This window comes from Carettochelys insculpta, chromosome 1 (assembly GCF_033958435.1).
Source record: "Carettochelys insculpta isolate YL-2023 chromosome 1, ASM3395843v1, whole genome shotgun sequence".
NCBI lineage: Eukaryota > Metazoa > Chordata > Testudines > Carettochelyidae > Carettochelys > Carettochelys insculpta.
In genome coordinates, this window is record NC_134137.1 from 3,164,923 (window position 1) to 3,180,991 (window position 16,069).

The following is a 16,069-nucleotide window of genomic DNA, read 5'->3' on the forward strand; positions in this document are numbered from 1 at the left end:
ATTATCATGGATAGTTCTCTGAAAACATCCACGCAGTGTGCAGCAGCAGTCAAAAAAGCAAATGGGATGTTAGCAATTATTGAAAAAGGCATAAAATATAAAACAGAATATTTTACTGACTCTATATAAAGCTATGGTACACCCACATCTTGAATACTGAGTACAGATGTGGTCTCCTTACCTCAAAATAGCATTTTGGCTTTAGAAAAGGTTCAGAAAAGGGCAACTAAAATGATTCAGGGTTTGGATGGGTCCCATATGAGGAGAGGCCAAAGAGACTGGTGGACTTTTCAGTTTAGAAAAGAGGAGACTGAAGGGGAATATGATAGAAGTGTATAAAATCTTGAGCAGTATGGAGAGGATGAATAAAGAAAAGTTATTTACACATCTCATAGAACTGGAAGGGACCTTGGAAGGTCACTGAACTCTCAACACTGGGTTTAGCAGGCCAATGCTCACTTGTTCCCATAATATAAGAACTAGAGGATACCGAATGAAATTAATGGATAGCAGGTTTAAAACTAATAAAAGGAAGTTCTCTTTCACACAGTGCAGAGTCAACCTGTGGAACTCCTCGCCAGAGGAGGCTGTGAAGGTTAGCACTATAAGACAGTTCAAAGAAGAGCTAGATAAATTCATGGAGGTTAGGTGCATAAAAAGGCTATTAGCCAGGAGGTAGGAATCGTGTCCATGGCCTTTGTCAGAGGCTGGAGATTGAGAGCAGGAGACAAGTCACTTGACCATTGTATTCAGTCCATCCCCATTGGGGCACCTGGAACTGGCCACTGTCGGCAGATGGGTACTGGGCTAGATGGACCTTTCGTCTGACCTAGTAATGGCTGTTCTTATGTTCTTATGTGTGATTTTGAGAAGTAAAGGGACTGCAGGGTAGCGCGGACACTTTGAAGTACCCACGGCTACGCGCGAGCCAGCACTTCGAAGTTTCACACTTGGAAGTTGCTGTGGGGGACATTTAGCCTAATGCAGTGCTGTGTATGCACTGCAGAACGTCATTAGTCATCTCCCAACACCCTAATTACCATTCCCCCTTCAGGTTTAAGTTGACTGCTGCTTAATAAATTGCTCCAGAGGAGTAGCCATGTTAATCTTTCAGCAAAAGCAATGAGGAGCACTGTGGCACCTGAAGGACATGAGATGCATTTGATGAAGTGGGCTTCAGCACATGAAAGCTCAAGCCCAAATAAGTGTGTTTATCTTTAAGGTGCCATGGGATTTCTCATTGTTTTTTTAATAAATTGTATTTCCTTTTAACGGAATTCAATAATCTGTGGGTAAGGGAAGTTTCAAGAATGGAGCAATTACCCCCCGAGTGGGGACACCCAAGCCCCTGTCCTAACTGACCATGAGAAGATTGTGAGTCAACCCCAAGAATGCTTGGCCCAGGCTTGCTGAGGTTATGGGATCTGCACCAAACAGGAGTGGATGGGAAGTTCTAGAGGTCAGACAGTCTGCTAAGCAGAGGGCATGGGAATAAGGACTCAGATCCTTTCTTTAGCCAATTCCATCCAGCTAGGGTGTAAGTCAAGACATTTCCCCAGAAATGCAGAACTGTTACCCCACTGACATCTTCTTGGGGTTCTTCAAAAGACTCACCTTATTTTTCTCCTCTCAGGTGAAACTTTTACCTTTTGGAAGTTTTGATCTTTTGCGGTACCCAAAGCTCTTCAGACCTCTGCAGAACAGATGAGCTGGGAGAGAGCTCTACCATGGGAATCCCAGTGCCCTCCAGCCAAGACAGTCCTGAATAGCCTGACTCTGGAACATTAGATATCAATTCTTCCATAGGACAGTATGGGAGAAAATGGACAAAGAAAGAGAGAACAGATCTATTGCAAACACCCAGCCCTTTCTCTCTGCCTAGAGGGCCCACCCTGTTCCAGGGCAGCTTTGGGACAGAGTGAGCCCTCTTTCTGTAGGAGAAGCCGCTGGCTGGACCCTACACAAAGCAACATGTGGTTGGTGACTCTGTCCTGGCAAAGTGACACCAATGACTGTGATGGCTTGGCAGGTTTCGGAGGAGGAGGGGAAGCGTACACCTAGACTTCACACCTCACAGGAGTGGGGAGTTCATGACTTACAGTTAGTTCTGAAAATCCTCTTCCAGCCTTTCCTCTGCATCCCACCCAACAAACAGCCCTGCCACCATGAGAGTCCATTTCCATCTTGGTGTCACAGAGACAGTGAACAGGGCACAGAGGTCAGGATATCCAGATTCTGTCATACTGTCATTATTTGACCTTGGCCAAGTCAAATCTCCCCATGCTTCAGTTTCCCTGTCTGGATTCTGGGGATGTGTTCACAGTGACTTTTGTTTCTAGGAGTTTTGAAGATCATTCAGTGAAAGGTGCTGCACAGTGTGATAGTTACTGATGGGAATTCCTGATCTCTCATCCCCTAGGATTAGCCCCATGGGCCTGCAAAAACAGAGTGTGTCTCTCCTAAGTCATCAGACCACATGGAGACCTCAGCAATATCCCAAGTGTCCTTAATATTTAAACTATGCACAAAGGCACAGAGCAGACAATTCCTCTCTGATTCATTCAGCACTGGGCCCAAAAGTCCTCATGTCCCTTTCGGAAGTTCCCTTAATTGCTATTTACTCATAAAGCTGCATAAAAAGCAGAGAAGGGCTTCTCTGCAACCTTTGTGCATTCATGTGCTGTTCCTCTATCAGAGGCTCAGCGAACTCCCCAGGATTCCACAGAGGTTTATTATAAATGGCAGCTACTAGTGCGGGATGTTAATTCAGATGGCGGAGTAAGATAGTTGTGGTTCACGGCTACCTGAAGCATACTCACTGAGAGGAGACTTCCATTTCAGAAATAACAGGTACCCTTCTCTTCCTGAGGAGCTCACCTGCTTGACAAACTCAGTGCTACTGGGCATGATGGGATACAGAGTAAGTCTGTGGTCCTTTCCATTCTGCACAGCCATTAAACGTTCTGGGGCCCTGCCATAAGGGATCAGTTTGCCCCAATATCTTAGGCTACAGAATCCTTGCTTGATGATGGCCTCCAGATCCAAGAAAGCTCATTTGAGTGGCCATGTGGATCCTGCAGGAAGAAAGGTGTTTGCAGATGTGCCGTAGAGGGCACATTTCTTTGGCCATAGCCCATACTCAAGTCCCACTAAGGCAAAATTCCCCTTGGAGTAAAAACTGAGTAAAGACCTGTGTGTTAACGCACAGACACTGTCACCTTCTCCTTTTGCATTTTGGGGCTCTGGCTTTTAATGGGGGGGTGGCTGTTACTTGATTCTGACCTTCTGGATAGCAAGGCAGTGCTTGGGCTCCCCTCTGGATCAATACTAAGACTTTTTCAATGTGGGTATAAGCTTCCCTGCTGTAGGAGTCAGCAGAACTCGTATGTCTGTAACTTCAAAAATCATCTCCAAGCAGACACCAATCATGGGAAATTTCAGTCCAAAGGTCTCAGTTTTGGCACACTTGTAAACAATTGAGAATATGTTTTTTTTCAGGTTCAAGTTGTCAGACAGCCTGAATTAAATGTAAAGCCACCAGGCTCACCTACAATGCCCAGTCCATATGTCAATCCCATTCAGACAAGCTCTTTGCTTCAGTGCTGTCTTTGGCAAGGAGTTCCAAAGGGAAAAAGTTGTTGTGTGACCAGTTTTATTTTATAAATCCTATCCGGTCTGACTTCCGAAGTGACAGAACACTCCCTTGGTCATTAGTTATGATACACATTAAATATATATGCACCAGTGTCAAGCTAACCCTGGTGCAGGCCCCAGGAGGCGAGCAGAAAATTTCCTTCACCGTCCCAGCTATCGTCTCTCAGGGAGTTGGCATAACTATGCCGACAGGAGAACAGCTGCCCTCAGTGTAAACAGGGATTACAGTGATATGCTGCAGCAGCACCACTGTAGCTTGATGTGGAGCTAAGCCCCCAAACTGATCTGCAAGAAAAGCATCCAGTCTGCAGCTGCAGAGAGGGAAAGCCTACACCCACCCCTTCCCTTTGCAGTGTATCCCTACGATTAATCACCCCCGGGCTAGGCATTTAGACTGATTTACAGAGATCTGGCCTCAGCTTGCAGGCGTTGAGTCTTGCTGTCTTTTGGCACTAGGTGCAAGGGCCAGTTCTTAACCATGACTTTCTCCTCATAACTCTCACTTGTTTGCCCTGCTGATCAGAGGGACAGATGTACCTACTGAAGTCTGTCACTCTTTGGAATTTTCCCCAGCATTAAATCTTTTTTGTATTTCTTCTTGCACCTTCTCCAATTTTCCAACATCTTTTTTCTTTTTAAATGTGGACCCCAGAACTAGAAGGTTTCACCAGTGCCGAGTGCAGAGGTAAGATACTTTCCATGCCTCGGCTCACCACTCCCCTGTTTCTGCATCCAAGGATTGCGTCAGTCCTTTTGGCCACAGCATCACACTAGGAGTTTGTGATGAGTTGATTACTCAGTGTTCCCTAAATCCTCCTCTGGGTCCCTGAGTTCCATAACACAGTGCTTTGTCTGTCGGTCAGTCCTTCATCGCCTGTTCTGAGAGGATCACTTGGCATGTGACCATACTAAAACACTTTATTTGCATGGCCCAGCTCACCAAATGCTCCCGGTCAATGGTGATCAACAGGTGAAAATTTTCAATAGAAGCAGGTGCAGAAGTAATCCCAATGAACTCCCCGTAGACACCCCCGAGAATGGCCCAGTGACAATTGCTTTTCAGCCACCTTTCAGCACATTTCTCTTGTGCTCTGTTAGTATTGCAGGGTTTTGGTGTTTTTGTCTGGCGGTGTTCACCACTGAATCAAATACCTCAGAGGAATTGAGGTTTATTGCATCTAGTTCACTGGATCGCTAAGTGTATACTCTCATTAAAGCAAAATAGTGTTTACTGACAAGTCCTGTTTTCCATGAACCCTCTTTTTGGACTGGCATGAATTGTAATGTAATGTAATGTAATGTAATGCAATTCTTAGAAGTTTTTCCAATCCCATTTGAAATTTTACGTTTTTCTGAGACTAGTCAAATCGATTATTTAAAGCTTTCCTTTTCTTTGTAATTACATTTTACACACTACTATCCTCTATTTGCCTCTTTTTGGGGGCAGGAAAAGCTTTGCTGCTGATTATGGACTTCCAGTTCCAAATAAGATGTGTGGCTGATCAGTGAGCTCGTAACTCTGAGCTTTTACTGTAGATGCTTTTTAATATACTCCTTGAGTTCTAAGGGAGTTGAAAGGGTTTTTTCAGTTTCTGGGATATGAATACCTCACACTGCTTCTTTCTAAATGCCAAACAAAACCTCCTTTTACCCTCTAGGAATTGGCCTAAACCACTTAAGGGATTTCTTTTGTTTTTAATATACATACTCACCTCCATTTAATTAACCCGTACCCATCCATGTATGGATTTTCCCTGATGTCTTCAACATCATTTCCGATTTGCATTGCTTGCCCTCTTTTTTCCCTTTCCCCAGCCCTCTCGGGTGTCTGACATTGGCCATTGTCAGACGACATGATACTGAGCAGTGTGAACCTTTCATCTGACCCAACATGGCCATTCTTATGTTGAAAGATTTGTCAACTCTTCTCTGTCCATTTGAATGTAAACTCTTCCAATCTTTATTTTTCTCTCCTCTATCATATGCTCCTTTTTTTCCACTTCTCTAAACTAGCCAATCCCTCTTTCCAGTTTGTCTTCGCAGGGCAGTCTCGTCCACTCTCAAAGCTTGACTTAAAAATTGTTTTTTTTTTCCTATTTTCTAGACCTTTTGTTGGCACTTGGTGACCAAATCTCAGTGCATGTCCAGAGCAGGTTACTCTCCTCCCCACTCTTTAGGTATCTGAACAGTGTTTTTTGTCTTGGCCACTGTGATGGAGGCTCAGATGTTTCTGTAGGGCTGCTCAGTCTTGCCCCTCAGGTATGTTTTAGTTGGGATGTTTCTTCCAGTCTCTGGAATGTGTCTTGGCAGATTTTTTTTTTCGCCATTTCACAGTTTGAACTATGAGGCGAATGGGGAACTCCTTACAACATAGAACAATTAGCATTAATGACTATTGACAGATAACCAGTAAGAACATTTAAGTTTCCTGATGGAGCCTACTAAGGTCCTCAGCACCACAAAGTGTGTGAATTACTGGTCCCTGGAACACAATTAAACCTGGGATTGGCATTAGGAGGGTCAGGTCTCCGCAGTTCATTGATGTGCTTAATGAAAATGTCGTTTTTGAATGTATGAAGAGCGACAAACCTGCTTCACCTGTAATTACAGTCTCCAGTAGCACGTCATGTCTCATATGAACGTTGTCTCTTAATGCAGGCATTTGTACTGGTAACATCAGCCTAGATCTGTGGCGCACACAGGACGTCAGGGCAGTATATGGTACATGAAGAGAGCACCATTTTGGCACACAGTTAGACAGTTCTTTCTCTACTCCATGTCAGATTCCAACACAACCAGCTCCACCAACCCCTCCACCTTCATCCTGCTGGGCATTCCTGGCCTGGAGGGAGCCCATGTCTGGATCTCCATCCCCTTCTGCGCCATGTACGCCATAGCAATCATGGGGAACTTCACCATCATGTTTGTTATCAAAAGAGAGCCGAGCCTCCATGAGCCCATGTACTATTTCCTCTGCATGCTGGCGCTCACCGACCTGGTCCTGTGTACCTCCATCCTGCCCAAAATCCTGAGCATCTTCTGGTTCAATTCCAGGGAGATTGATTTCAGTGCCTGCCTCACCCAGATGTACTTCATTCACTGCTTTGTAGTGATGGAGTCAGGGGTCTTTGTGGCCATGGCTTTGGATCGCTATGTGGCCATCTGCCATCCCCTGAGACACTCCACCATCCTCACAAGCCACGCGGTGGCCAAGATCGGCCTGGCTGTGGCAATACGTGGCAGCCTACTTGTACTGCCCTACCTGATCCTAGCAAGGAAATGGCCTTACTGCAGAACCAACATCATCCCTCACTCATACTGCGAGCACATCGCGGTGGTGAAGCTGGCCTGTGGTGACACCCGTGTCAGCAGTTACTATGGGCTTTTTATGATAGTCTGTGTGAGGTGTCTGGATGTGTTTTTTATTGCGGTGTCCTACACTCACATCCTCAGGGCCATCTTCAACCTCCCTACAAAAGACTCCCGGCTCAAGGCTTTTGGGACCTGCAGCGCCCACCTCTCTGCCATCTTTGTCTTTTATGTGCCACATCTCTTCTCCGCCCTCACACACCGATATGGCAAGAATGTGCCCATGCATTTCCACGTTTTCACTGCCAACATCTATCTCCTGGTGCCCCCCATGCTCAACCCCATCATCTATGGGGTGAGGACCAAACAGATCCAGGACAGGCTGCTCTGGCTCATTTCTCAGAAAATGAAGTAAAGCTTTTTCCTTGTGCTCTGCCTCTCGGACTGAGCCTTGTGCGGAGCTGGTGATATGGTTCTGTGCTCTCTTTGAATCAATCGCTCAACACTCAAAGAGACCTTAAACCCTTTCCTGACCTCACTGGGCTGTACCAGCAAGACAGAAGGGAGAACCAGTCTGTTCGCAATTACTGCAGTTCCACGTTTGGAAATGTTGCCAACTGTACCTCCAAAGCTCACCCTTTGCCTCAGCTATTCCTCCAAGTTTGATTCATCATCGCTACTATACTGCAAAGTGTTTTGATCCTATCTCTGTGTCACTGCTGATCACTCTATCACAAACTCAGTGTTATGCCTGTGTAGAACTCATTGCTTTCACAACTTTCTCACTCCTGGAAATGAACAGAACAGGGAGTCCTCAAGTAGCTCCTTCCCTTATGCCCAGGCCCAGTTTTTGACAAGCAGAGGATAGAGACACCATGACTAGCCTCCTGGCCATTGATGGATCTTTCCTCCATGAATTAGTCTCTGTTTTTTTGAACTCTGTCTAAGTCTGGGCTCTCACAACAGCCCCTTGTCAAACAATCCCACAGGCTGACTGTGCGTTATGTAAAAACATCCTTTTGTTTGTTTTAAATGTGCTGCCTACTGACATCATCTGGTGACACCCTTCCTGTGTTACGGGAGGGAATGAATAACACTCCTTATTTGTGTCCGTGAACCTGTCATGCATCTGCAGGGCTCTCCCAAGTATCCCACGCCCTTATTTCTCTCTTTCCAAGCTGAGAAGAGCCACTCTTGTTAATCTCTCCTCATATGGAAGCTACTCTGAGCCCATAATCATTTTGTTTCCATTTTCTGAACTTTTCTAACCCAGGTACCTCCATTCAGTGAGGGTTTCCACCCTTGCTGCACTTAGTATCCACAACGACCCCACAGATCCTCCTCCCTACCCTGCTTCCCCCCACCACCACTACACATCTTCCCTCTTGGCCACAGCTAATTCTGCACCCCAGCCCCAAGCTCCTGTCTCCCGCCTCATTCCCAGAATTCCCGCCTCCATCTCCACCCCCACTGCACCTCTTTCCTGGAGGCCTCACGTCCCTCTGCACCTGCTTCCCCAAGTGCCTTCCCCTGCTGCTCATGCCTGTTCCTCCCATCCCTGCCACTCTGCCAGTTCCACCTCCGCCTCCTCTGCATGGCTCGCTCTGCTCCAGGGCTGGGACAGCTGCTGCAGCCTGACAAGGAGCCTGCAGTGAGTGCAGCAAGGATGCAGCAGTGGGACTGACAAGCCGGACAGGAGCAAAGAGGGAAGCCAGACAACCTTGTGAGAGCAGCTGAAGCGGGTCAGGAGCCGGGTAGTATGGTGGGTGGGCACAGTGTGACAAGATGGCCCATTTTTAAAGGCACAGTCCCCTATTTAAGCCTTCCTGTGGGTATTCCAGCTGTTCTTTTTCCTTTGCCCGGGTAAATTGCCCCATATTTTATCTGTTAGTCTATAAGGTGCCACAGGACTTCTTGTTGTTCTCGAAGACACAGACTAACACGGCGACCTCTCTCATACTTGTTCCATATCGTATGTCTCTCCTCTCCCACCACTACTGCTGGGTCCTACTGCAGGCTGGATTCTTTCTTGCCAGCCGCTCAGCCACCCACAGTGAGGGGTAGGGTCCAGTGACTGAGAGCGAGGGTGAAGGTTCAAGGCTGGTGCTCAGACAAAGCTGCAGCATGGGGGGTCAGGCCACACTGTCTCCCTCCCCTCCCACACTCCTCCCTCCACCAGCTGGTCTGTCAGTACAGTCCCAGCTGCAGAACTGCTCTGGGCTGGCAGGTTCTCCTCCTCTCACTCCTCCCACATTTCCAGCCTCCACTGGCTGCCTCTTGCGGTGGCTGGTGGGTGTGATTTGGCCACGCCAACCAGGTGTCATCTCTGCTGCCCACCATCAGTCCTTGCCATGCTTCTCCTCTTCTCCCTGCTGTGCCCATTCAGCCCCCGTTCAGTGCTCCTGCGTCAAGATATCTGTCCTTCATGGGGTTCCCTGGCACTGTGCAGCTAGCAAGGGATGTAAAGAGTAACAAGGAGGGTTTCTGCAGGCATGTTAACAATAAACGGGTTATCAGAGAAGGTGTGGGACCGATACTGGATGAGGGAGTTAACCTAGTGACAGACGATGTAGGAAAAGCTGACGTACTCAATGCTTTTTTTGCCTCAGTCTTCATGGACAAAGTCAACTTCCATACAGCGGTTCTAGACAATGCAGTATGGGAAGGTGGAGGGCTGCCATCTGTGGGGAAGGAACAAGTTCTGAGATATCTAGAAAAACTAGACATACACAAATCCATGGGTCTGGATTTAATGCACCCAAGGGTACTGAGGGCATTGTCAGAGGTTTTTGCTGAACCTTTGGACATTATCCTTGAAGACTCTGGGAGACTGGGGGAGATACCGGAGGACTGGAAAAAAGGCAAACATAGTGCCCATCTTTAAAAAAAGGAAAGAAAGACAATCCAGGGAACTACAGACCCATCAGCCTTACCTAAATCCCTGGGAAAATAATGGAGGGAATCCTCAAGGAATCCATTTTGGAGCACTTGGAAGAGGGGAAAGTGATAAAAAGTAGCCAACATGGATTCACCAGGGGCAAGTCCTGCCTGACCAATCTTATTAGCTTCTATGACAAGGTAACAAGCTCTGTGGACATAGGGAATTCAATAGATGTGATATACCTTGACTTCAGCAAAGCTTTTGATACGGTGTCCCACAACATGCTTGTCCATAAGTTAAGGACATGTGGATTGGATCCTTGGACTATAAGATGGATAGAAAGCTGGCTTGACAGTTGGGGCTAACAGGTAGTGGTCAATGGATCAATATCTGGATGTCGGTTGGTTTCAAGTGGAGTTCTGCAAGGCTCAATTCTGGGGCTGGTGTTGTTCAACATCTTTCTTAACGACCTGGATGAGGGACTGGATTGCACCCTCAGCAAGTTTGCAGATGACACAAAGCTAGTGGGAGAGGTAGATATGCTGAAGAGTAGAGAGAGAATCCAGAGTGACCTGGATAAATTGGAGGACTAGACCAAAATAAATCTGATACAGTTCAACAAGGAGAAATGTAGAGTCCTGCACCGTGGGCAGAAGAATCCCAAGCATTGTTATAGGCTGGGGACCGACTGGCTCAGCAGTAGTACAATGGAAAGGGACCTAGGAGTTGATGGAGAATTATAATCCGAGTGTTCAGATGGGGGCCCAAACCCCTACCAAAATCAATTTCAGGCACCCTTCTTTAGCAACCAGCTTTATTCAGGAACACATTCCAGGGCAGGATCTCCAGGATACTCTCAGGAGAACTGCACTTGCCCATTCACAAAACAATGTATTTTGTATTACCTTGTATGGTGATCATCCTGTCCCCATTGACCACTCACAATCACACACCTACACAGGTCATGCCCTTCTGCACCAAATCGCTTCCAATCACTACATATCACCTCAAATTCCATTCTCAGGTATCTTTTCAGAGCAGTACTTCCTCACAAAGAGGTTGATACCAGTAAAACAGGTTTATGCCAGTTTCACCCAGCCTCTTTCTTGCTGCCCACCTGTGAGCCTGCATGTACCACACTACAAGGGGTTAGGCCCAACACCTAGGTCACACAGGGGTCACAAAGACAGAAAGTTAATTTTATCCTTCAGGGTTATGGTGGATGAAAGCCTGGATATGATAAACAATGTGCCCTTGTAGCCAAGAAGGCTAATGGCATACGAGGGTGCATTAGGAGGAGAATTTTGAGCAGATCTAGAGAAGTAGTTATTCCTCTTTATTCAGCACTGCTGAGGCCACATCTTGAATATTGTGTCCAGTACAAAAAGGATGTGGATTTGCTGCAGCAGGTTCAGCAGGGGGCAACAAAAATGATAAAGGGTCTGGAGCACAAGACCTATGAGGAGAGGCTGAAGGATTTGGGCTTCTTTAGTTTACAGAAGAGAAGACTTAGGAGTGATTTAATAGCAGCCTTCAACTTCCTGAAGGGCAGCTCTAAAGAGAAGGGTGAGAAACTGTTCTCAGTGGTGCCAGATGGCAGAACAAGGAATAATGGTCTAAAGTTGAAGAGGGAGAGGTGTAGGTTAGATATTAAAAAAAAACAAAAAACAAAAACAAAACAGCTCTTCACCAGGAGGGTGGTGAATGCATTGGAATGTGTTGCCTAGAGAGGTGGTGGATTCTCCATCCCTCAAGGTTTTTAAGTCCTGGCTGGACAAGGTCCTGGCTGGGATGACTTAGTGGGGCTTGATCTTGCTTGAAGCAGGGGGCTGGACTAAATGACCTCCAGAGGTCCCTTCCAGCCCTATGATTCTGTGATTCTGTGTGATTCTGTAAGAACCTTCTTTATATGAGGATATTACTTCTCATAATTTCTTCTATCCAGAAGGAGCGTTAGAGATGGTGGCACAGGATAACTGGAGTACCTGAGGGAATTGATTGTAGGACTTCTTGTTTCCCAGTGTGGTGAACAGAAATTCTCTTTGTGACTGCCTTGTGGTGCCTTATGATGGAGAAACTGTCTTGAGATCTGGCTGCTCAGTCTCTGAAATAGTCACCTATGTGGGAGATGAGGGATTTGATCCATAGGAATGTTTAGAACTTTTTATATGATAAACAAAAATTTCAATAATCATCATTACACTTGTCTTGACTGCTTGTGGGGAAGCCAGTTTTGGCTTCTCTGTGACCAGGAAAGCATTGTGATATCTGTTTAGTTTCTTGCTTTGTAAATCCAAGTATTAGAATAACCATCTCTTTTGGGGATTTTCAGCCCCATTCTTTGCAATTTGCCCTAAGTGAGAAATTTCAGTTTACCCTCCCTGCCCCCAGGACTCTGATTACAGGTTACAAATTGTTTAATTCAGATAGCATATGAGATGCCCAGATCTATATAAACACAATAGAAGACCTGTAAAACATTGCCTATGTCACTGAACATAAGAACATATGAATTGTCATACAGGCCAGACCAAAGGTCCACCAAGCCCTGTATCCTGTCTTCTGACAATGGCCAATACCAGTTGCTTCAAAATAATGAGCAGCAGAGGCCAACCATCAAGTTATTCATGTCCTGTATTCCACTTCCAACTTCTGGCAAGCAAAGGATAATGACACCATCTCTCCCTATACTGGCTAATAGCCATTTTCAGGGCTGTCCTCCATGAACTTATCTAGTTCTTAACAGACCATGTTATAACTTTAGTCTTCACAACATCCCCAGGCACAGAGTTCTATGGGTTTACCGTGAAGAAATATTTTCCCAAGTTTGTTCCTACTAATTTCATTTGGTGACCACCCACTTCATGTGTTATGGTAAGGACTAAATAATATGTCCTTGTTCATTTTTTCCACACCTTTCATGATTTCATAGACTTCTCTCAGAACAATTCATTATTTCTTTTCCATGATGAAATGTCCCAGTCTTTTTTAATCTTTGAAATATCGCTTCTTCTTATGTCTTTGGGCTTTTCTTGGACTATTCACTCACTCTCATTCTGCTAAGGGGAAGGAGACCTCTGCCTATACACAGGGTTTAATGACCAGCCTACCAGTCCTACCAACAACCCACCCAAGAAGAAAGTGGTGGCTAGATTCTAAATAGAGACTGGTAATCTGGAGAGGAGTAGGCATGGAGCATGGGACCTCTGCACAAAGAAGAAGAAAGAGAGAGGAGCCGTTGGTCCAGTCCTTCAAAACACAAAGGGTGGATGTAACCAACCAGGCTCAGGTTCCACAGAAACGAGGCTGCACCCAGCGGGCGAGTGCTATATTTGGTTTATTGAAAGCGTGTGACACCTGCGACAGGATGCCGGAAACGCCACAGTCACCAGTGGGGGAAAACCTGACACGTCGAAGCTTCGCTTGGGGGAGAGGCTCTGTAACGGGCCGCCTAACACTAACTAATAAAGCTTGAACTCATTTACATAAAATTGCTTATGCACTACTCTTACTATCTCTTGTGGCCTACTGCCAGCGTAGCCTTGAAGTTTTGGCAATCGTACTTTGTTTTGCAGCTGTTCGCCTTGGCAGGATTATTGTTTTGCAGCTTTTCACCTTGCACAGACTGACCTGTTTGGAATTCTCCTGAGGGTTCAGAGAGGGGTCGGACTGCACTCTCGACCGTCACAATGTCTTCTCGCACCCTATAGTGGACGAGTCAGAAGAAGCTGGAGCAGGCGAGAGGCACAAAGGGGGCAGAGGGACTCTTTCTGCCAGGCTTTGGCTCCAGCAGAGAGTCAGACTCCAGCTGGAGGAGAGCCAAGAGACGGCCACTGAAAACACAGAAGGCTCTGACCAAAACCAAAGAATGCTCCAAGATCTAAGTTAGTTCTTGGGGACATTGTGAAGAGTTTCTGAACAGATCCCAACAATGCGCAGTGGCAGTCTAAACAGATAATACGATGCTTGGATTCATTATGAAAGGGATTCATAAGGTGGATGTCTTGTACTATCTGTCTATAAACACCTGGTATGCAAACATAATGGTAACTGTATGAAGATCTGGTCACCTGATTTCAAAAATTATGTACTAGAATTGGAAAAGTTAGACAGAACAGCAACAGAAATGATTAGAGAATGAAACTGCCACCATGGCTACGTCTACACGAGCCCCAGACTTCAAAATGGCCACACAAATGGCCATTTTGAAGTTTACTAATGAAGCGCTGAAATGCATATTCAGTGCTTCATTAGCATGCGGGCGGCCACAGTGCTTCAAAATTGATGCTCCTCGCCACCACGCATCTCGTCCAGACAGGGCTCCTTTTCGAAAGGACCCCACCTACTTCGAAGTCCCCTTATTCCCATGAATATGCATTTCAATGCTTCATTAGTAAACTTCAAAATGGCCATTTGCGTGGCCATTTCGAAGTTTGGGGCTCATGTAGACACGGCACATATGAAGTTAGATTAACAAAAGGGGGAATTTTCATCATGGAAAAGAGGTGATCACGGGGGGATATGAGAGAGATTGAACTGAGTACATAAACTGTAGGTATTTCTTCACATAGGAGAAGAACTTGTAGTCACCCGAAGGAATTAATAGGCAACACATGGAATTTGGAGATAAGGAAATAGGAAGGAAGATCAGCATAAATGGGATTGAACTAGAGAATGTAGAGAAGTTCACATACCTGGGGAGCAACATAACGTATGATCTAGACTATAAGAAGGAAATAGAGACTAGAATGGTGAAAGCAAGAGTGAGTTTGAAGAGGATGGAAAAGATCTGGAAAAGCAAAAAGTGAGTTAACTCACGAAAGCTCATGCTCTAAACTTTTCTGTTAGTCTATAAGGTGCCACAGGACCCTTCGTTGCTGCTACAGATCCAGACTAACACGGCTACCCCTCTGATAGCTTAGGAATGAAGCTAAGTGTCTTGAAAAAGTATATTCAGCAGCATGTCGTACAGATGAGATACGTAGGTGATAAAGAAAGATTCGAAGAGAAGTATATTTGCATTTGAGGGGAGCTGTTATAGAAGGATCCTGAGAATAGGATGGATGCAGAAGGTCACCAATGAGGAATTGTATAGGAAGATACAGCCGAAAGAGAACCTGCTGCACACGCTTATACAATGGAAGTTACGGCTATTCAGGAATATTTGCAGAATGAATGACGAATGAAGAATCAAGCCCCTGGTATTTGGCATAAAGAACAGTTTGAATAGGAGAGGCAGACCCCACAGAGAATGGGTAGAAGATATAGGAAATTGGTGTGGAGCTAGTCTACAGAAACTGAGCCCCTCCGTACCTGACAGGGAAAGAAAGAAGGAAATAGTAAGGGGGCATCAGACACTGACAAGTGCTGAACCCACGGCTATTGATGGTGATGATGACATTTAAAAGAATCAAAGGCTCTGTCTACAGTAGCTCTCAACTTCGAAGGGAGCAGGGGTAAGTGGAGTGTCAGGAGATTTCTGATGAAGTGCTGCGGTGCATATGCAGCACTTCATTAAGCTAATTCTCCCCCACGGCAACTTTGAAGCATCAAATTTCGAAGTGCTGGCTCGTGCGTAGCCACGGCTAACCCACCGGTACTTTGAAGTGCCCAAGCTACTTGCAAGTCCCTTTACTTCTCAAAATTTTGAGGAGTAAAGGGACTTCCAAGTAGCCCAGGCACCTCAAAGTACTGTCGGGTTAGCCGCGGCTACACACTTCGAAGTTTGCAACTTTGATGTACCAGTGGGTTAGCTGTGGCTACACACAAGCTGAAATTTCAAAGTTTGCCACTTGAAAGTTGCCGGGGGGGGAGAATTAGCTTAATGAAGTGCTGCATATACACCACAGCATTTCATTAGTAATCTCCCAACACCCTCCTTACCGTGCTCACATTAAAGTTGGGAGTTAGTATAGACACAGCCTCTATGAAGTATTTCCTCATGTGAACCTGTGGAACTCACTGCTAGAGGACACTGTGAATACCAAAACTATAACCTATTCCCAATAAGAACTACGGACATTCAAGGTCCATCAATAGCTATCATTCAGAGTGGACACGAATGGTGTCACTAGCCTCTGTTTTCTACAAGTCAGGAATGGGCACTTGCTGCTTGTAGTGTCCTGTTGATTTCATCTGTAGCATCTGAAACTGGACACTGTTGGAAGACAGGATAATGGTCTGTATCACTGGACTTGCCCGGAATGGCCAGATATATCTGTCCCC

At 45.9% G+C, this 16,069-nt stretch overlaps 1 protein-coding gene across 1 annotated transcript; it reads left to right on the top strand.

The window, feature by feature from the left end:
- The first annotated feature begins 6,430 nt into the window (after positions 1-6,430).
- LOC142007385 (olfactory receptor 52N2-like) lies at positions 6,431-7,378 on the top strand. The gene has a single exon (XM_074984004.1). It carries the CDS (start codon positions 6,431-6,433, stop codon positions 7,376-7,378), a length of 948 nt encoding a protein of 315 aa, XP_074840105.1.
- The last annotated feature ends 8,691 nt before the right edge of the window (positions 7,379-16,069 follow it).